Source organism: Nuphar pumila, chromosome 1 (genome assembly GCF_984573655.1).
Source record: "Nuphar pumila chromosome 1, dmNupPumi1.hap1.1, whole genome shotgun sequence".
NCBI classification, from domain to species: domain Eukaryota; kingdom Viridiplantae; phylum Streptophyta; class Magnoliopsida; order Nymphaeales; family Nymphaeaceae; genus Nuphar; species Nuphar pumila.
In genome coordinates, this window is record NC_143249.1 from 139713566 (window position 1) to 139736344 (window position 22779).

The 22779-nt window shown below is 37.1% G+C and overlaps 1 protein-coding gene across 1 annotated transcript; it reads left to right on the forward strand.

Moving 5' to 3' along the window:
* The first annotated feature begins 18146 nt into the window (after positions 1-18146).
* On the forward strand, positions 18147-18734 carry LOC149849183 (uncharacterized). The gene has a single exon (XM_090007547.1). It carries the CDS (start codon positions 18147-18149, stop codon positions 18732-18734), a length of 588 nt encoding a protein of 195 aa, XP_089863673.1.
* The last annotated feature ends 4045 nt before the right edge of the window (positions 18735-22779 follow it).

Sequence of the window (22779 nt, forward strand, 5' to 3'; positions counted from 1 at the left end):
CTTCAAATAGTAGAATCAAACAATAAAACATAATTTCCTCAACAAGACCTTCTAATTAAAGAATCCAAACAAATTACACAATTCCTACGTCTAGGCTGCACACCAGCAAGCAAAATATGAGAGTACAAGACCATACCGCATAATCGTCCAAAAACAACGAACAACTTCATGTATTTTTTTTTCATAATTTTTCTTTTATTCATTTATGCCAAGATACGATTTGCATGTAAACATATCATAATATGAAGTTGAATTCATATCAAATATTTATGGTAGTTTTATAGGCTCAATGATTCAATGAATTAATATCTTGATTTTATTGGTATATCTTAGATTTCTTAAAAAATAGATTGTGTCATATTTTTGTACTTAATTTCTTTGTTTATTTTTTTATTTGTGCCAAAATACAGTTTACATGTAATTATGTATATGATAATATGAAGTTGAATACATATGAAATATTTATAATTGTTTTATGAGCTTACTGATACGGTGAATTTTATAAAAAAATATCTTGATTTTATTGGTATATTATAAAATTTTCACAAAATAGGTTATCTTATTTTCGATGTATTTTTTCTTTTTCATATTTATATTCCTAATTTGTAGTTTATTCATCTGTGACAATATACAGTTTGCTTGTAAATATGTATATGATAATATGAGATGCAATTTGAAGCACTCTAGCTCTGTCTCTTCCTCAATTAGTTCAAGCTGCCCTATTTCCATGTTAATAGCAGTCGCTTGCTCATGTCATCTTCCTTGTTCATTGTAATCCAGAAATTTTTTAAATTTAATTTTCTGAATCATGGTTAATAAATATTCTTGTTTATGTCATACCAAGATGGGAATATGGATTATGCATTTATAGACCAGAAATGCATGATCCATTATGAATTAAATTTAAATTTAAATTTAAGCACGTTAGTCTATTTATTTAAATTTAATTTTCTTTGTTAAAGCCTGTCCTCTTGGACTCGCCGTCCTTGTGGTGCCCCAGACCCCGATCTTGGAAAACCTTTGATTTTTTTTTTTAAGGAGATTTTTTTTTAAATGGTTTTACGATAAACAACGAAAATCAAAGAACAGGGGTAAACAAGTAACCAGGTCGCAAGTCTGAGCGGGCCACAGGTAAGTACATAACCAACAAATATTTTTTGCTCTCGAACCCCAGACTATCACACCAAATAAATTTTTTTGCTACACCCCTGTTTGCCCCCCCCCTCACATGAATCCTAGCTACGCCCCTGTCGTTCACCACTGTTCTGTTGGGAATTATCTTGATATTGCTAGAAGAGGCACGTGGGGATGACACAACTTTTACTGAAATTTTCTTTTTAAACTCACTTCACCTTTTGAATCAAAATTTTCTCGTATTTCATTCAATCCACACGATTGTGCCTAGTTTTGTTGTTGATTAGCTTGGTAGGTCTAGACCTTTTCAGGTGAGGTTGGTGGTGTGTTGAAAGGATACGTAGACAGAAATGGAGAATCCAAATATTCCTCAAAAAACAAAATTTCTATGAAAAAGCTTTCTTCTTCAAAGGGATTTGATATGATCTCTTGTATCAGGGTGATAGAAAGGTTTTGGTCTAAAATTTCTATTATCTTAGAAGAAATGGGGATTGGTTTAAAGGACTCTTCATGAGAAGATGAGACCCAAATCACCTCTTGGGTTTTCTTTTAGGTTGAGAAAAATTTTCAATTTTTTCTATTGCCTCAGTGTCTACTTTTTTGACTTGGTGTTTAGAGAATGGATTTTGATAAATTCCTAGGTTTTGGTAAGAAGTACAGGGTTTGTTTTTTCCTGTTAAGACTAGTTCTCTTTTGTCCAAGTTGTCTTGTACTATATGCTTTAAGACCATACATTCCTTAGTGTCTTGTCCAGCTAAATAATAACACTTGTAAAACTTGGCTAGATCCCTGCCCTTCATTGTAAAGCCCCAAAATTTGACCGAAAAATATAGTATTTTTTTTAAACAAGTACAACGGAAATATTTAAACTATATAGGATAAAGTCTTGGGCAAGTTATAGGTATTAACATCCACGAGCATTAAATCATGATAATAAAATATTATTCAACGCATGAATTAAAATAACCATTTACACTAAGTTTGTCAAATTGAAATTAAGAAATGTTTAAATAGCAATTAAGCAATGTCCCATATTCCAAGAAAATGTAGACCCTACGGCACCAATCGCAGCATCCCATAATCGCTTCGGCTTTATCATTCTGGACCTAAAAATTTATAGTAAATATGAGTCAGACTTCATAAGTCACAGTAGAAAACATTTCCCAAAGCACACAAACAATGTGTCAACGTATAAGAGAATGCAACATTTGAAAATAAAATTATAATCATTCGAAGCAAGTATGAATAAGCTCATGAAATACCACTGAAGCTTCAATTGAACATTCACACACATTTGGAAAATCCCACACATGATATATCTTAAAGTATATCAAAATTAATAGTAGTGCATCAACATGATTAAAGTATGCAACAAAATCATTTTTAGTAAAGTAAAGTTGTACAGGTAAGATTTATGTTTCACTTGATTAACCCCGTGTGAGTACATACAATTTGCTTACATCGAGAGATATGAGATGTAAGACCCATAATTTTTCAATAAAAATTTTGAATAAATCCTCAAGGTATTTTATGTAAAAATAGCATATGAACCCGAACTACAAAACAAATAGATTTCAACAAACCAATTATGCTTATGACGTACGTATCCTCGCAAATATATGCTCAACCAGTTAAGGAGCCATAACTTCCTCCCTTAGTAAAATTAGGAGATTTGTATGAGCCAACTTTCTTAGTTTCGTCGATACGAAGAGAATGACATACTCAGAATTTAAAAAAAAATCATTGAAACCTCAAAAATTCACGAGACCCAAAAAAATGTTGGTAGGCCCCATGTAAAAATCTCTAAAAAAATATCTCATGGAATCGATAAAATATCCCATGAAAAATTCAAGTGGGCCCCATAACTAAGGAACCACTTGACCTTATCTTAAAAGAGAATGGTAAAATGGTAAAAAGGATAAGCCTCATCCTTAAAGAAGGTTAAGGAAGCTTGCTTCCTTGGCCTATAAATAGAACCCCCTTCCCCTTTTAAAAAATTCACCCCCCCCCTTCTCTATCTAGAACCTCTCCTACCTAGCCTAGCCTACCTGAGCCCACTTGACCTGGTTTTGACCTATCCCAAGCCTACTTGACCTAGTTTGAACCCAACTAGGTCTAGTCAAGCTTGATCAAGACAAGACTCTTTTGGTCCTAGCCTAGGTTTCACCCACCTAACCTAGACCTAGCCTACTTGAGCTAAGTTTGAACCCACCTGACCTAGTTGACTTGGACCGAACCCAGTTGGATCCAAGCCACTTGGTCTTAGCAGCTTGATCTACTCTTCTTTTTTCTTAACTAGGTCGAACCCATCTGACCTAGTTTAGCCTCTCTAAAGAAGGTTCGAACTCAATTTAGCCAAAACTAAGTTCAAAGCAGGTTGAAGTGCAACCGAAGCCATTTTCACCTGTTAAAGAGTAAGTTTGCTTGCCGATCTCTCTCTTTTTCTCTATCAAGTAATTGTTAATTGCTGTGGTGTGGTATAGATCATATATATTCCTAAAAATAGTATCAAACCTTAGTCCTTAATTTACACCCTCTAGGACACTTCGATGTTTACGTACATACCCTTGCGACCATCATTAGATATTTATATTGAAGACATGATATATGCATTCTTAAAAATAGTATCTAGCCCTAGTCCTTGGTTTACGCCCTCTAGGATACTTCGGTGTTTGTGTGTGTTCCTTTGCGACTATCGTTGGATATTTTTCGATAAAGGCTCTTGTTTTATGCAAATATATATGTATTTGCTTATGCTTTTAAGATTATCGTTGTGTCAAACAATGCCAAGGCGTCTACTTTCTACATATTACATATATATGTATTTGCTTATTCTTTTAAGATTGTCATCGCGTTGAACAATGCCAAGGCTCCTGTTTTCTACAATTTGCTTATGCATTTAAAATTATTGTCGCATCGAATGATGCCAAGGCTCTAACTTTCTGCAAATATATATGTATTTGCTTTTTACAAGTTATTTAGTTTAGTTTCCCCCGTTGAACATTAAATATTCTTTCATTTACATCATTGCGTTATATCGCATAGGCTTCTGCTTATATTACATATAGCTGCACATAAATGAGCATTCAAATGGAGATCAACTCCAAATCGCCAATGTGATTCCATATGCTTCACCTCGATCAAGATTCTGATTGACAAAAGAAACTCCTATTGGAAAGGTTTCACTCTTGCGTAAAATCATTTTTTCATAAAAACCTAAGTCACTTGCGCATGACCTAGCTAAGGCCTAAGGTTCCAACGAACCACGATAGATGCAAAGTATGCACAATGGTGCGCATCTATCCCTGAGTAAAGCATAGCATTTTCTTTGCCAAACAGAGAGAGTGTTGCTGAAATTTCTGAAAAGATGCTCACTGACTTTAAAAGAACGCAACACTTTCTCTATAAAAGAAAGAAAGTGTTGTCAAAATTTTTAAAAGAAACTCAATAAAGCTCAAAAAGAGAGTAGCATGTACTCTGTCATATCGAGGAGGTGCTGTCAAAATTCTGACAAGTACTTTCTATAAAGTAGAAAGGGTCGTCCTGCTTTCTTCGTCAAACAGAGAAAGTATTGTCAAAATATTTGGCAAAAGACTTGCCTGAACTAGTTTGAATGGCATGATGATGCCCCTATTGTTAGAACACTGCCAAAATGGAGAAAGTGTGATGGAGGAAGTACCACAACATTCTAGACAAGTTGGATCCTAATCCAACTCTCCAAACCAAATCAGGGCAGCGATACCCGAGATGATCCAATCTCATTCAAGACTTTTCTGGTCCATTTGGATCCTCAAAGTAACCTATTTCTATTAATATTTATATTTTGTAGTATTGATTATAATTTGGCAAGTTAGGAATCACACTTGATATTTCTTTTTATTTTATTTTTATTTTTATTTTTATTTTTATAGGATACGAATTCTATGGATCCGGATAGTTCTAGTGCTCTGTAGGATCTTTTTTTGGCACAAGAGGATGTATGGAAAAATTGGGTAGTTTTATTTTTATTTTTTACAACTTTAATATTTGATCCAAAGTAATATGTGTGTAAAGATCCAGTTTAAGTATTAGATCTTGTAACAAGATCCAATACCACCAACTGGATCCATATTGGTGCCCCTAGATCTTGAATAATATATACCTGGGTCAATGATATTCAAAGCTTCCCTTGACCAGCCACATCAGTCCATCCTCATTGGGAATGATGGTAGTGCCGCCCAGCTGGTCCAGTTAATTCAAAATGGGCGTTATGCCATTGGGCCAACTTGAGGTGCTTATGCAATTTTTCAATAGAGTATTTTAAAAAGATATTTCCAATAAAGATGTTTGTGTAAATCGTGTATCAAATAATAAAAACCGGTTCACACTAGTGGTGAAGTTCGGGTCGAACTCAGGAAACGAGAAAAATACTTTGTATTCCATAAATAACTAAGCTACTCTTTATTGCCTTGAAAATAAAAATTAATTAATTAAATGAGAGTGTGGCCCTCTACAGAGGGCTTAAACAAATAAAAATAATAAGTGCCTTATTACAAACCCCAAATTGAATTAATAGAATAAAATAAAAGCCTAATCTAAAAAGAAAGAAAAAAAGTCTTATGTGCTTTGAGTCTTTAGTCCCCTTGAGGTTATGCTTGTTTTCTTGAACTTTCGATCTCTGAGGGCTCTTTGAGGACCTTTTGGGGACCTCAGAGGGCTCTTCAAAGGTACTTTCGAGGGCTCACCGCACATCTAAACGCTTCCCTGCAAAACTCAAAAGACAAAACACAAAACAAAACACAAAAACTCACAGAAATCTAATGTTAGTTTCAGCTAAAAATCATAAAAAAGGATGAATTAAACTAACATGAAATAAACTAACTACATATAACTATGAACTAACTTGTAACAACCTAAAACACTAGATGACAAAATAGCAAAACTAACTAACTATCAAGAAACTAATTAACTACTAATAAATTGTGAAACTAACAATTAAACTAACTACTTAATACTAAGAATCGATGTAACTGAAGAAGAACAAATTAAACAAATTAATCTAACTAATTAATTATGAAACAATAAAGACTATAATATACAACAACTAACTAATCATACGAAATTTAATTTAACAACCAAGAAACTCTCTATCTGGCTAACAATTAATTCAATGATTGACTAAAATAATTAAGTAACCACCTAATAAGAAACTAACTAAGCCACGGTACAACAAAACTATCTTTAGTAAGTCTGGAAATGCTAAAAAAAAATTACTAAAACTACCTATACTAGCTATTCTGATTAACTAATTAACATAACAAAAAGTGACTAATTAACTAACTTACCCAAATCACATGCAAGATTGAAATCAAAGACTAACGTAACTCAATAAATTAAAGCTGACCCAAACTATTACTAAAGGCTGTGAATAATAATGAACTGACTGGAACTCTCTAACTAATCGATTATCAATGCTCATCAACAATTAAAATTAAATAAATAACTATCGACTATTATGTATTCTAGTTTTCTTCTAACTAATTATGGATTCAATTAGTCTAATCTACTGAAGGAAAATTTTCTGGAACCAAAAGACTAACTATTTGACTGATAAAATAAAACAAACAACATTTAATCTGAGCTATTCTAAAAAAAATGATAGTTGAATAAAGAAAGGAATATCGGCTAAAATGCTACTTCTGTCGTTTACTAATTTTTTTTCTTAATCTAATTTAATACTTAATCTAACTAACTAAAAACTAATCTAATATTTGATGAAACTTACTGGCAGGTATTGAACAGTGAACAGACAGAGAAACTATGATTTATTTGACGTTATTTAAAAAAATGATATTTGAGAAAACTATGTGAAGTGCTAAATCGGTTAGAATCAAAACCTTATTTAAGTAATCTACAAAGCAACAAATATTGGAAATACAATGCAGATTAACTCTACTCTAAATCTATCCTAAACTTAATTAAAAATCAAGAAAAGATACAAAACACTATGTTAAAGCTATCGATTTACCTAAATTAGGGTTGTTCTATGCATAAATCAAGAAAATGACTAAACTAGATTAAAATAAAATATGTATTTTTTTCTTTTTATTTTTCAGATGTTGAATCTAAAACTAATCTAACTAGATATGCATATAATGCAATCAGATGATTTATAAGATGCAAAAACTAAAACTACAGTGAAACGAGGAAGAAGAAGCAAACTGTATGATCCGCTTCCGACAAATGGGTTGAGAAGAAGAAAATGGTCTTTCTCGCTGCAATCAAACGAACTTCACTCTCTCTCCGACAAAGGGGATGCGAGGAACCGACGATGATGGAGATTAGAAGAAATATTGAAAAGCATAAGAAGCAAGAAGAACAAGGTAGGCAACCAGTCGATCGAACAAGGGAGAGAAAGGATGAAAGGGAGGCAGAGAGGAGAGAGAGAGGGGGGCATAGGCTACAGGGCTGGAAAAACAATTTTCTCAAACCTCAACACTTCTATTTATATAAAAAATTAGGTCAAAACACTATTTTCTATGGAAGTTCAAAAAAAATTTAAAAATTTCAAAACAAGTCTTCCTCAAAAACGTGTTTTTTTTCAAAAGAGGTTCTTCCTAAACTAATTAAACTTAGTAACTACTCTCCTAATTTAATTAAACTACAAATTAAAAACTCCTAAATTAAATAAAATACTAAAAAATGCAGGGCAAGCTTTGAAATTGGCAATATTCTAATATTTTCAATTTCAATGCAGTTTCTTGAAACTAATGATAAAAAAAAGTTTTTAATGCAATTTTTCTATAGATCATGCATAAAATAAGATGAATAAAATATAAAATATATGCATGATCAAATTCTTCCATGCTTATCGTTTGCTTGTCCTCAAGCAAACTAAAGCAAAAAGCAAAAATAACAAACTTACCAAGACAAAAGCCTAACTCACTTTCGTAGGAATCACGGTTGCATTTAGCATATGCAACAAGCCCTTTAAACCCCTGGGTTACCCGAGTGGATGAGTAAGGTCTTGTGAGAGTTTGCAGTGATGCTACCCACAAACATCTCTGTCATGTATGCATAAAGATTTCAATTCAAGAATCATTAGGCAGTTAAGGAGTTTGTTTTTATAAATATTTCATGACATTATACTTTCAAAACATAATTATAGTCTTTTACAGGCCACCACAGAATCAAACTTTTTCTTTTACTTTTTTAAATATCATAATCATTTATGCTTTATTCTTAGAAAATCAAATATATGCATGACATTGTTTACTTATCTTCACTCTATGTTTTCTGCATAGGTTTTCTCTTTATTTATTCCTAAGCAGTGAACTTTTTTTTTATGCTCTTTCTTTTCTTTCTTTCTTTTTTTCAGATTTTTAATTTTTCTACACTTTTTCTTTTTTTTTGTTGAACACTATTTTAAATTTTCAGCTTTTGTGACCCATATAATGAGTTTTGGGTCAGTGACTCTCAGGCCAGATGACCTTAGGGCACCAGATACAAAGTATCCCTCAGACTTAATTGCTCGAGTCACTAAACCTTCCATTTTAATAGTTTACGTATAGTTTACTTCTTGTCAAGTGCAATGTCAACATCTATTAGGCTCTATAAAGTCCATGTAATGGGCTTTCGGGTCGGTGACTCATAAACCAGATGGCTTTAGGGCACCAGGTGTAAACACCCCTCAGGCTCTACTTGCTCAAACCAAATAGGCCACATATATCAACTTAGACAAAGAAGTGACTTCCTTCGTTATTTTTTTCAACATAGGAATCAAACACTTCAACTTGTATTTGAGCCCAGTTACTAGGGAGTACGAAGATACCAAACAACTAAACGTATGCTCTTTTTACTTTTTGAGCTCATGAATGCAATGTTGTTCATTTGCTTAGTTTTTCAAAAATAAAACTGTGCATATTCATACTTATGATTCAAAATAAACTCTAACATGCATCTATCTTTATTTCTTTGAAATTCACATAATTAACCATATTTTTCTAGATCAGTGTAAAAAATTTTTCCGTGGGGATTAAAAATTCTCAAAAAACATTAGATTATATAAAACATTCATATAAAATCAAACTCATTCCTTAAAAGCCCAATTTTTATGAGTTATCATTAAAAGTGCAAGTATAAAGACAAAAAAATTTTGGGTGTGCAAACTACACCCTCCCCTATGCTTGAATGACAATGTCCTCAGTGGCATTCCCCCATGCTTGCATGAAACTGAGTGAATGCATATGAGAAAAAATAAATGTGAGGGTAGTAGAAGTCACCTAATCTATGTTGTGGAACCTTACCTGATACAGCATGCGAATGGCTCTGTAGAGATTCCATATGTCTCAATGATATAACTCATAAAAAAAATTACACCAAATGCAATGCATACATGATCTATCATTCATGCCCATGAATAAAGAAATAAACAAATGCATCTTAAGAAACTACGAAAGGACCAAGAATCTAATCCCTAAAAATATAACATACAAACCCTGTGTTCTACCTCACTCATCAACGAGGTCAATGACCTTAATGTCCAGACTAACCACGACATCAGAAATATAAGGCTTCAGCTATTGCCCGTTGACCTTGAATATGTCACCTATTCAAGGGTCCAAAATCTCAATAGCACTATGCGAAAAAACTCTTTGTACTATGAATGGGCCATCCCACCTAGATTTCAGCTTCCCTAGAAAAAGATGGAGTCACGAATTATAAAGCAAAACCCTCTGCTCAGGATCAAATGGTTTTCGCACTATGTGCTTATCATGAAAATGCATGGCTCGGGCCTTGTAGATTTCGGCGCTCTCATATGCATCTTTTCGCAACTCCACAATCTCATTCATCTGCAATCTTCTCTCTGCGCTAGCTTGGGCTATATTAAAATTGAACTTTTTGATAGCCTAATACACCCTATGCCATATCAAAATTCAACAAGGAGATGATATGGCTTCCCAAAAACCAATCAATATGGGGACATGCCAATCGGAGTCTTGAAAGCAGTCCTATATGCCCATAGGGCATCGTCAAGGCACACGGACCAGCCCTTGTGGTCTGGTCGAACTGTCTTTTCAAGAGTCTGCTTGATCTCTCTGTTGGAGACCTCGACCTAGCTACTCGTCTGTGGCTGGTATGGTGTGGCAATCCGATGATGCACAGAATACTTCCTAAGTAAGGAAGCAACCTAAACATTCTGAAAATATGTATCGCCATCACTAATCATCGCTCTCGAAACACTGAAGCTACTAAAGATATTATGCTTGATAAATCAAAGCACCTCTTTATGATCATTGGTCCACGTGGTCACAACCTTGCCCCACTTAGAGACATAATCAACTGTCACTAAGATATATACAAAACCAAACGATGGTGGAAAGGGGCCCATAAAATCGATGCCCCAGACATTAAAAATCTATACGACAAGAATGGGGAAAAGGGCATCATATCACGCTTGGAAATGCTACATGTATGCTGACAGCGTAGGCATCTCCTACAAAAATCATGAGCATCTCTATGAAGTGTCGGCCACTAAAATCCAGACTGGAGAATCTTCGCAGTGGTCTTCTGGCTTGAAAAACACCCTCCACATGCCAAAGAATTACAAAACTCTAAAATAGAATCAAACTCCTCCTCGGGGACACACCTCTGAATCATCTAATCCGGGCATAATCGAAACAACTGAGGATCCTCACAGAAATAATGTTTCACCTGCGACAAGAAGCGATGTCTCTCATTCCTGTTCGAATACATAGAGAACTCTCCGATCACCAAGAAGTTGATGATATGCACAAACTAGGCTAGACGCTTGACATGAAGAAGCTGCTCATTCGGGAAGGAATCATCAATCTGTCCATGATCAGTGGATGTCTTGACAGTTAGTCTGGACAGATGATCTGCTACAAGATTCTCACATCCACTCTTATCTCGAATTTCAAGATCAAATTCTTGTAGCAAAAGAATCCACCGAATGAGATGTGGTTTTGCATCCTTTTTACTCATCAAATACCGCAAGGCGGCATGACGAAATAAATGATGACATTGGAGCCCAACAAATATGAATGAAACTTCTCAAGCACAAATATTTTAGCTAACAACTCCTTCTCTGTGGTTGTATAATGCATTTGTGCATCGGAGAGGGTCCTGCTGGCGTAATAAATAACATAAGATCATCGTTCGATCTTCTGGCCAAGAATGACTCCAACCACATAATCAGAAGTATCACACCTGATCTTGAAAGACATTGACCAATTGAGAGATCAAAGAATAGGTGCAGTGGTCAGGGCCTCTTTCAGAGACACAAATGCCTTCAGACAGGCATCATAAAAAACAAACGGTTGGTCTTTCGATAGTAGGTTATATAACGGCCTTAAGATTTTGCTAAAATCTTTGATGAACCACTGTGAACACCCCAAATTTTCTAAAAAATCCAAAAAATTCCCTTTTTGCCCCTGGCCCGTTCTCTGAATAAACTGGGTCAATTTCTGATCAAATTTCCATTCATTTCTTGGATTCACTGGAATCCAGACTCAATTTTCATATCTGACCCAATCTTGGACCCAAATCGGATATTCGAATCCAATTCCGTTCTCGGATCTTCTATTTTTCAAAAAATAAAAAAGATTCAATTCTTTGTATTTTCTCAGAAGTTTTAACTTTATTCAATCTCAATCTAAGATCCTAACTCCATATTTTCTCAAAATCTCGGATCTAGACCCATTTCTGAAACCCATTTCCAAAATAAACCCTACTTTTCTCAAAAACCTCATTTCAAAAAATCTTGAATATTTCAAAATAATAATTTTACAAAAACCTTTTAAAACCTCATTTGGGTCCCGCTTGTTAAAAGTCCTCATATTTCCCCTACACTTTCGGGGTTTTTCTTTCAAAAATTGAAAAAAAAATAGCTTGTTCCCTTTTCTTAACCAAAAACCCCTTTTGAAAAACTCTTTTTCTGAAAACCTTCTTTTGAAATTTCTGAAAAATATAGGGGACCCCTATTGTAAAAACCATAATGGTTTCCCGTTATAAATAAACAGTCGAGGCTCCTTCATTCGCACCACATTTCAAGCCACCATATCCTTCTTCTTCTTCTCGATTTTTCCCTTTTCCCTCTAAGAGAATCAAAATGAGTCTGTAGTAAAGCAAAAGGAGCATCGCCTCTTCACCCCTCCATCTCGACACTTCCTCTTCCTCTGCTTCTTTCTTCTTCCCCTTTCCTCTGCTTCTTCTTCTTTTTCTTTTGATTTCTCTGGTTTTCTTCCATTTGGCTGAAGGAAGCCGATCATCCTGGCAGCAGAACTACGATGAGTACCCCTCTTCCCTTTTACTGTTCTGGATTTTCTTTTAATTTCTTTGTTTTGACCCCCATTAACGCACCCATTGTAGCATTGGTCTGCTTATGGCATCACCAGCCTACACATTGCAATATCAACAAAGTTTTTTTTTACTCCAACATCTCCTTCCTCTTTGTTGTTATCAAATTTCTTTGGTTTATACTTGAATTAAGTTGATATGACCATCGTTAGCAATATCGTCATAATTCCAATCCATAGCATATCTTATTTAATTTTCTTTTATCATATTAATTCCCCGTCTGTATCGGATTGCTGGTTTTATTTTGATAATCGACGGGTATTTTGATTTCAGTTCCCTATTTTGTTTTTTTTAGTTGTTTTTGTTGACTGTGATTATGTGTTGTCTCTCCCCTTTTATTTCCTGTTCTTGACTGTATTTGATCGCCCTTCGGATGGTGTTTTTCTCATACTGTTTATGGTATTTCAATCATTCTAAAAGTACTTTGCTCCATTGCATTTTCATGGCATCTGATATTCTTTACAGTCTAATTTATTGTTTTTATTCGACTTGGATTTTATGTTCCTTCATTTATGCATTTGCATCATGCCAGTATGTATCGATCATTGGAACATCATCGGATTCGTTTGCAAAAAAGCAACATAGCATCATGCTTAGATTCGATAGAGCATGAGTTGGGCTACATCGTTTTCTTCTTTCTAATCTTCTGCTTACATCATATAGTATCTTCCCATTTAGCCATCGGCAACACCTGACATGCACAATAAGCTTCATGTTCGTATACCCATGTCTTTCATTTGGTTGTTTATTTCATTTACTGACCCATTGCATTTTTTTCTATTTTCTGTTAACCACTCCCCCTCCAAAATGGTGATCAAGAAAATGAAACAAGGAGAGTTAAAATAAATTGTGCCATTATGCAAAATCTTAGTGATGAGCATAAATTGATGCTTATATCGTGGCAGGAGGCTTATACCAGCTGTCTCTAAAAACCTTCTCTCTCATTTTCCTTATGGTCGCTATAAATTTTATGATGCGCTGTGCTGGGAAGCTAGCAGCCCAAGACTGAATGTGTCGATCATCGATCTGGTTGGTGAAGACAGAAATTTCACAGAAATCCTTCAGATGAAGCTCACCCCTGTAGTATAGGCACAACTACTGCATCTTCTATTTTGTCCCCTGCATCTGGATTTTTGCAGGAGACTAAATAGGTTTGGTCTCCATTCTGTGTAGAGGTCTTATTTATTTTATTCGCATATCATTGGCATTCATTTACTTTTATGTTGTTTTCCCTTCGTTTTCTTTCATGTTACATTGCAATCACTTTTTTTTTCTTCTTTCTGCCCCAGTTTGACATCATTATTTAAGTTTCAATCTTAGTTTGTCCCTTATCTACTTTTTGTCCCCTTAGCCACACCTCTAAGCCTTTGATTTGTTCAATTGTTTATTTTGTTTCGTTTTATCTTCTTTTCTTGTTCGTTCTAGATATCATAGGTTAAGTAAATAGATTACTGATAAAATTTTGAGGGCACTCGTTTCATCTGGCATACCATTTCCATCAAAACTCCAGAATGTGGTTTTTAAATGTCGCCTTTTTCTCCTGTATTTTCATTTTGCAGTAGGGCTAAGAAATGAGTTTATGTTTCCATTTTGTGGGTTCCGTTCTCTTTCCTTTGTTGTTGCATTAAACTCTTAAAGAGGAAAATCAAGGCAACTATAGAATATCATTTTACTAGAAGTCTCGTGACTGATTGTTGTTTCCTGGGATTTGTGAAGATTTTGAGGTTGTTTCCCCTCAGAATTAAAGCCATGAGATATGTTGAGTAGGCCTCATATTAATCAGAGAAAGGGGACATCCTACAAGGTGAACTTTGTGAAAGTAATTTCTATTTTTTTTTATGTGGAAGATCTCCTCTGCAGCAGCTAAACTTTTTTTTTTTGCTACTGAGATAGCTAATGCTCACACGTTATGGGCCAAGAAAGGCGTCCTTACAATTGTGGTTGTAGTAAAATTAATGACCCAGGTACTGTACCATGTCTTGGCAAAGACAGAATGCCAGGGGCTGTCTGAAGCATATTTGGCTCTGTCTACTAAGGTCAATGACAAGAAAAGTTGAGGTAACCAATATATATATATATATATATATATATATATATATATATATATATATATATATATATATATATATATATATATATATATATATATATATATATATATATATATATATAAGAGTTCAGTTTGCTGCTATAGCTTTTATCACCACATGATACAATGTTTTTGTGAATCCTTGCATTGGTTCATTGCTTGATTAGGCTCCATGATAATTCCTACTTGTTCGGAGGAATGGTCCAAGATCCTCACCTATGGTACTTTGTCCATGAATTGTGGGTCATTGCAGCTCATTCTAATCAATCCTTCATCTTTTTCCATTATTATCAGGTCTTCTAAGTTTCATACCATGGTATGCATATTAATTAAGAATCATTCCACTATACATACGTTCATTGTGCTTATCCCATTACACTTCTATTTACACCTTCATTGTCAGCATTCATTTTATCTTCATTGCCATCTTCACCCACCTGCCATCACAGCAGGTCATGCCTTAACATCTCCATCACCACCTGTTGTATCCCCATCCATTACTGTCACCTACAACAACCAATACACCACCTTGCAACCTACCATACACTTGTGTTCCCTGTAAATAGCACTATTCATCACATACTTCACCATTTGCACCCACTCCAACCATGTCACTACATTCATTTTTTTATCGTTGCATGTGGTTGTACTTCACTTAGTACCATCATTACACAACATATTTGTTGTTTAAGCTTTTCCTGCAAAATACACTATTCCCCTGTCATAACCTATATTTTCTTTTCCCTACCACTGTGACTACAACACCTCACAGTAACTTCATTTCAGTCTCTACATTGCCTCACTCCACTCACTGTTACCTTCCCCTTACACACAGTTTCCCTTCAGCAATACAACACCTTACTTTCATTTGTTCTCTTGTTGCATTCCTTCTACACGACAATCCCCTGTTACAGCCCAACACTACCTTATTCCTCATGCACAAACACTCAATCTCACCTTCCCCTGTAAGGCATCACCTATACCCTTGCACACCAACACCTAATACCCATCTTTACTAGAGCTCAAAACCACCTTCATCACAAGCCATTTCAATCTTCCAGCTCCAGCCACCTATTATATATCATGATATTTAGTATCATTTCCGGCAACCTGCCTTCAGCACCTCCATTACCATCTTCCACTTCATAGCTGCAACTCTACTTTTCCCAGCATGTATGATTTCACTAAACTACCTCCCTGTACCTCACACTTAGCACATACCTGCCACCACTTGCTACAGTCCCCTTGCACATATTTTGCACACCCATGATAGTCCCTCTCCTATTCACTCTCAGTCGCCCATCACCCAGCTAGTCATTAGCATACCATCTAGCATAGGCATTCATATCAAACTTAAGCACATGTATATGCCTTCCTCATTAGTATAAGCACTGCATGTAAATTTTCTTTTTCATGTATGTTTTTCCTCTTTAGCATGAACGTTTGCCCATACATCTCTTTAACTGTATATCTGCATATATTTTTCTCATTGGCATGCATATATATATATATATATATATATATATATATATATATATATATATATATATATACTGCATTAGAGGTAGATGTCACATTTAGTTATAAATATGTCAATTTTGCCATGATATCTTCCATATCTTTAGCATATTGCTTTACATTAACCTTGTTTTGCAAGAATATGTAGAAATTATTGAATTCCTACTTAGATTAGGAATTTTTGTTTTAAATTCAATTTAAAATAAAAGCTCTTGCCTGCTAGCTGAGAGGGGAAGCCGTGAAGAGTTAGGAAAAAAAAAAAGGTCCCCCTCTTTTAAAGAGATTTTCAGCTTCATTTCAAAAGATCGCAATCCTTTCCAAACTTCTGTTACATCTCTTTGGAGATTTTTGAAACTGTAGAATTTAATGTAGCCGTTTTAAAAAGGGCGCTTCTTATATTTTCAAAAAAAATTCCTTTCATTTACCTAAGTTTTAGGTAAAATGAAACTTATTTTATTTTTAGAAGTTCGGCTGTGCCTATTTAAGGCTGCTTCCTTCTTAAAAAAAAATTATGTAAACAAATCAATAAAAAAGAATAAAATAAAAAAATGAGTATTGAAATAAATGAGTGGCTTTTATGGAAATGCCACCTCAATCCACTCTTAAAATCCTTTTTAAAATAAAGTTTTATTTTGTTTTTGCAAATCTTTTATTTTCAATTGGGGTGCCACATGTGTGTGGGCCCACTAACTAAAAATAAATAAATAAATAAATAACATTAAGAAATTAAAAAGAAGAATTTGCCCATTGGTGCGATCTCCGGGTGGGTCCCGCTCCATTTATTTGAAAATAAAGATAGAAGAAATAAGCTTTCTTTTTTCTTTTTTTTTTGGATTTTTTATAACACGAGATAAAACTTTGTTTATTTTCAAGAATTTGGAAAAATTGGTTTTTCAGGGCAAAAATATGGGTATAGTAAATGTAAAAAAATTTGTAAAGAGATTTAAAAGCTTTTTGCAAAAAAGGTTTTGAGATAAAATCTTTAAAATCAATATCCAAATATCCAGATTGTTTTCTTGAGAAAAACTTTTGTAATTCAAAAGTCCTGGGGGTAAAATGGAAAAAATTGGTAATTTTGAATACTCAGGGTTTTGAAAATCAATTTTGAAAATTTTAAAAATCAAATCTGGATTGAAAATTTTGAAAATCAGGAGTTCTGGATCTCAAAATGACATGTTGTGCAGTGAAATGATGCAATGCTATGCAAAGACAAGTTCTATGAAATGTCACTCTGAGCTCGGACTTGGAAATTCTAGCTTTTTGTCCAGAAAAGGATTTTGAAATTTTCCATCTCTGAACCTAAATATAGAAATTTGGAGGCTCAAGAATGAATTTTTAGACTTTCTGCAAGGTTCAATCTCAGAAAATGACCATTTTGCCCTTCGTTGGTTCCAGAGAACTAAAATGTGATGATTGATGGATATATCAGAAAGGTGAGTGAAAATTTGGGGTGTTTACAGACACACCATCTTGTGATGGACAAATATTACCCCTAGAAAGTGCTCAGGAAGTCGCTCCACCCACTCATATGCCTTCCCCCAACTCACCAATATACACACCAACCCCAGACTCACCACAGTACATATCAGATACTCCAGTGAACACTTCGGCTTCACCGTTGTACATATCGGATTCTCCGGTGTACACACCAGCTTCATCGCTGTACATACCGAATTCTCCGATGTACACTCCGGATTCGCCACCCTATGCACCGGATGCCTCGCCACATTACTCCCCCACTACTCTTCTTCACGGGCAAGGAGTCCCGAATGAGGATTTGCATCCTTTTCCCCCTCTGCGCGGGTTAAGGCGTGCGGGTATCACAAGAGAGTACTTGAAAAAGTACTCTCATCATCCCTAAAGGAGATAAAACTTGTTGGTTTTTGTACCCGTGGGCAGTTTTTGTTTTTGTCTTTTTGTAAGTGTCCTCTTGTACCAGCACTGCTGGGCTTTTGTAATCTCTATTACTCGGAAATACGATAAACCTTTTTTGATATTATTCTTCTCCTTCAAGTGTTGACTTATGTATCATCTGGTTATTTTAAGGATGGTTCAAGGTTCGAACGAAGGTTCATTTGACGAATGGTCAGATCAACGGGGATTCATCATGAACTCCCTGAGCGCATTGGCTAGCGCCATGCAAAATCAAGTGCACAACCAAGTACCCACCCCAGAACCAAGCCACCCTGCGGCAGTATCATATGAAAAGTTCTTAAAGCTCGATCCTCCAACCTTCACAGGCAAGCCCGACCCCGATGTAGCTGAAAACTGGATATTGGAAGTGGAGCGAGTATTCCAAGTTTTGACAGTCCCAGAAGACAAAAAGACTCTTTTCAGAACTTTCAGACTTTTGGGTGTCGCCCGCCATTGGTGGGACACGACTCAGAACATACAGTTCTCAACAGATTCATTTATTCCTTGGGAGACCTTCAAAAAGGCTTTCTTGGAGAACTATTTTCCTCCTCATGCAAGGGAGAGGAAAAATGTGGAGTTCTTGGAACTTTGCCAAGGCACGTCAAGTCTGGTGGACTACATCTCCAGATTCCAGGAGTTGGAGCGTTATTGCCCCAACTTATTCGCAGATGATCGGGAGCGGGCGGGGAAATTCATTCGCGGATTAAAGGAAGGACTCTGACCAAGGGTCCTAAACAGCATGCCATCGACTCTCTCCGCAGTTGTTGTTGCAGCCACTCTCCTGACCGAGGATTGGGAACGCTCCAAGAGCACCCAAAGCAAGAAGCTACCTGTTGCGAGTAGCGATCAAAAGAAATATCCCTCTGGCGGTCAAACCAAGCGACTGCCCTTTTTCGTAAACAAGGAAGGTGGAAGAAAGCCATATCCTCCTTCAAAACGTCAGCGACCTCAGGGCAACCCTCCTGCCCGGCAGCAGGCGAGCGATGTCTGCCCCAAATGCGGACAACCTCACCCTGGGAAGGCATGCCCTCTGCTTACAGGGGGATGTCTGTACTGTAGAAAGATGGGCCACTTCGCTCGCGAGTGCCGCAAGAAGGCGGTTGATGACCTCAGACGGAATGGTGGAGCACCTCTGCTCCCCCGACCACCGCCGCAACCGCAACAACAGCAACATCCTTACCAGGCGCAGCAACCACAGTCCAGCGGCCAGAAGAAAGCACCGGGACACGTTTACACTGCCACGGTCGAACAACTGACTAAAGGCGAGCTTGTGCAAGGTACCATCTTGATTGCTAACCAAGCAACTTTCGTACTCTTTGATTGCGGTGCCACTCATTCTTTTATTTCTGTAAAATTTATTGAACTCTTGCACGTACCTGTAAGTTCGTTAGATAATGCTCTCAACGTCTATAACCCGATTGGGAAAAACACTATTTGTGCGACCTACGTGCCAGCTTTGGACGTAGTCTTGGCAGATTGACATTTGCCGGCCTGCGTTATCCTTCTAGATATGACCGAATTTGACGTCATCCTAGGCATGGATTGGCTGCACAAGTACCATGCCAAAATCTTTTGCCATGAAAGCAAGATTGTGTTATCTCCACCAGGGATGCCTAAGGTGGAATTCAAGTTCGCAAAGGCGGTCCGTGCAAGCAAGTTGATTTCTTCTCTAAAGGCACAAAATTACCTGAGAAGGGGATGCACTGCCTTTTTAATCAGTGTCGTCCAGTCCGAGCCGACGCAAGTTTCTATAAGAGATCTGGAGGTGGTTCAGGATTTTTCAGATGTCTTCCCAGAGGAGCTGGCAGGACATCCCCCACCATGAGAGGTTGAATTCAACATCGAGTTGCTACCAGGTACTGCACCAATTTCTAAAGCTCCATACCGTATGGTGCCAGCCGAGCTCGAGGAACTCAAGAAGCAGCTACAGGAGTTGATGGATTTAGGATTCATTTGCCCTAGTGTATTGCCTTGGGGAGCTCCTGTTTTATTCGTTAAAAAGAAAGATGGATCATTGAGGTTGTGCATCGACTATCGAATGCTCAACCAAGCCACGATAAAGAATAAGTATCTGTTACCGCGTATCGAAGATCTGTTCGATCAACTGCGGAATGCCAAGATTTTCTCAAAGATCGACCTTAGGTCAGGATACCATCAACTCAGAATTAAGGGAGATGATATCTCCAAGACGGCTTTTCGAACCAGGTATGGGCATTTCGAGTTTACTGTCATGCCTTTCGGTCTCACCAATGCTCTTGCATCCTTTATGGACCTCATGAATCATGTGTTTAAACCCTTTTTAGACACCTTCGTCATCGTATTCATCGATGACATTCTGGTGTAATCAGAGACTTGAGATCAACATCGCAAACACCTGATCATCATTTTGGAAACCTTGCGGAAGAAGCGTTTGTTTGCTAAATTCTCTAAAAGTGAGTTTTGGCCCAAGGAGGTTATGTTTTTGGGACATGTTATATCCGAGGAAGAAGTGTCTGTGGATCCTGCAAAGGTGGAGGCCGTACTAAGCTGGCAGCAACCGAGGAATGTTCGTGACATCAGAAGTTTCCTTGGATTAGCTGGATATTATCGAAGATTTATCCAGGAATTTTCCAAAATCTCTCTACCTATGACAAAGCTGCTAAAAAAGGAGGCTAAGTTCGTATGGGACGATTCGTGCGAAAATAGTTTTCAGTTGTTGAAGGAGCGACTTACTACCGCTCCTATCTTGGCCTTGCGTTCAGGACAATGCGGCTTCGTGATCTATACTGACGCTTCTGGGACAGGCTTGGGCTGCGTCCTAATGTAGAATGGTAAGGTAATCGCCTATGCCTCGCGACAACTTAAGATTCATGAGAAGAATTATCTGACTCATGACTTGGAATTAACAGTTGTGGTGTTCGCATTGAAGATATGGCAACACTACTTGTACGGGAAACAATTCGAGGCTTTTACGGATCATAAGAGCCTCAAATACTTGTTTTCACAGAAAGAGCTTAATATGAGGCAACGACGGTGGCTAGAATTTCTCAAGAATTACGATTTCACCCTTTCCTACCATCCAGAAAAGGCGAACGTGGTAGCTGATGCTCTCAGCCGTAAGGCTTCTAGCATTTCCGTCAACCTTTTATACGTTGGTTGGAAGTTGATTGAGGATTTGGTTTCATGGAAACAGTTTGCAGTCTCATAAAATTCTATCAGTCTTTCTAATCTGATAGCTCAACCTGAGCTATTAGCCAAGATCCTTGTTGGGCAAAAGACTGATGCGCAGTACGAGAAGCTGAAGGCTCGTACACAGCAGACCGATACTCCTTTCCGACTTAAGGACGATGGAAGCATTTGGCTCAAAAATTGTCTTTGGGTCCCAGATGATCCTGTTTTGAGAGACGAGATTCTCGAAGAGGCCCATAAATCGAAATATACGATTCACCCGAGAGGCACGAAGATGTTCAAAGACTTGCAATGCCGATATTGGTGGAGCGGGATGAAGCGAGACGTGGCCGAGTACATCTCTAAGTGTTTGACTTGCCAGCAGATTAAGATCTAGCATCAACGACCTGATGGAGTGATGCAGCAGATGGAGATCCCACAATGGAAGTGGGAAGACATCACTATGGACTTTATCGTCGGTTTGCCTAGGACACGAAGAAAGAACGATGCGATTTGGGTGATCGTGGACCGACTCACCAAATCAGCTCATTTCCTTCCTATCCGTATTAGTGAGTCATTAGATAGCTTGGCAGATCTCTACATTCGTGAGATTGTGAGGTTGCACGGTGTTCCGGTATCTATCATCTCCGATCGTGATCCAAGGTTTACCTCGAGGTTTTGGGGACAACTTCAAATCGCTTTGGGTACGAATTTAAAGTTCAACATCGCTTTTCACCCTCAGACAGACGGACAGTCTGAACGCACAATTCAGACTTTGGAGGACATGCTGCGTACGTGCATGATGGACTGGAAGGGAGAATGGGATTCTCACACCAGTCTCGCCGAATTCGCGTACAACAACAATTATCACGCTAGCATCGGGATGGCCCCTTACGAGGCCTTGTATGAAAAGCCCTGTCGTTCGCCTCTCTACTGGGACGAGGTTCGCGAGCGAAGGATGGAATCTCCTGTAGTGCTACAACACTACACTCAGCAGGTGCAAATGATACGAGAGCGACTCTGTACTGCATAGAGTCGGCAAAAAAGTTACGCGGATCATCGTCGTCGAGAGCTCACCGTCTCGATAGGAGATATGGTTTTTGTTAAGGTATCTCCCACAAAGAGTGTATTTTGTTTTGGGAAAAAGGGAAAGCTAAGCCCTAGATTTGTTGGATCGTTCGAGATCCTGGAGCAGATTGGTGAAGCAGTTTATCGTGTGACTTTACCTCCTCAGTACGCTCAAATTCATAATGTTTTTCACGTATCCATGCTTCAGAAATATGTTCACGACCTATCACACATCATCCATTATGATGATGTAGACATTCAGAAGGATCTGTCTTTCAAGGAAAGACCAGCCGAGATCGTTGATCGTCGAGATCAGGTGCTTAGATCAAAGACGATATCTCTTGTAAAGGTGCGTTGGAGGCACCATGGGATAGAAGAATGTACTTGGGAGCCTGACTCTGATATTAGGGAGAAATACCCTGACTTGTACTTTGATCGATAAGTTCAATTTCGAGGACAAAATTATTTTAAGGAGTGTTGGATGTAAAACCCAGATTTTAGCAAAAAAAACAAAAAAAAAAAAACTCAGACCGGGGTCGGGTCCAGACCCA

Excerpts from the sequence above, each read along its gene's own strand:
- LOC149849183 (XM_090007547.1), top strand. The coding sequence starts at position 18,147 with ATGGTTCAAGGTTCGAACGAAGGTTCATTTGACGAATGGTCAGATCAA.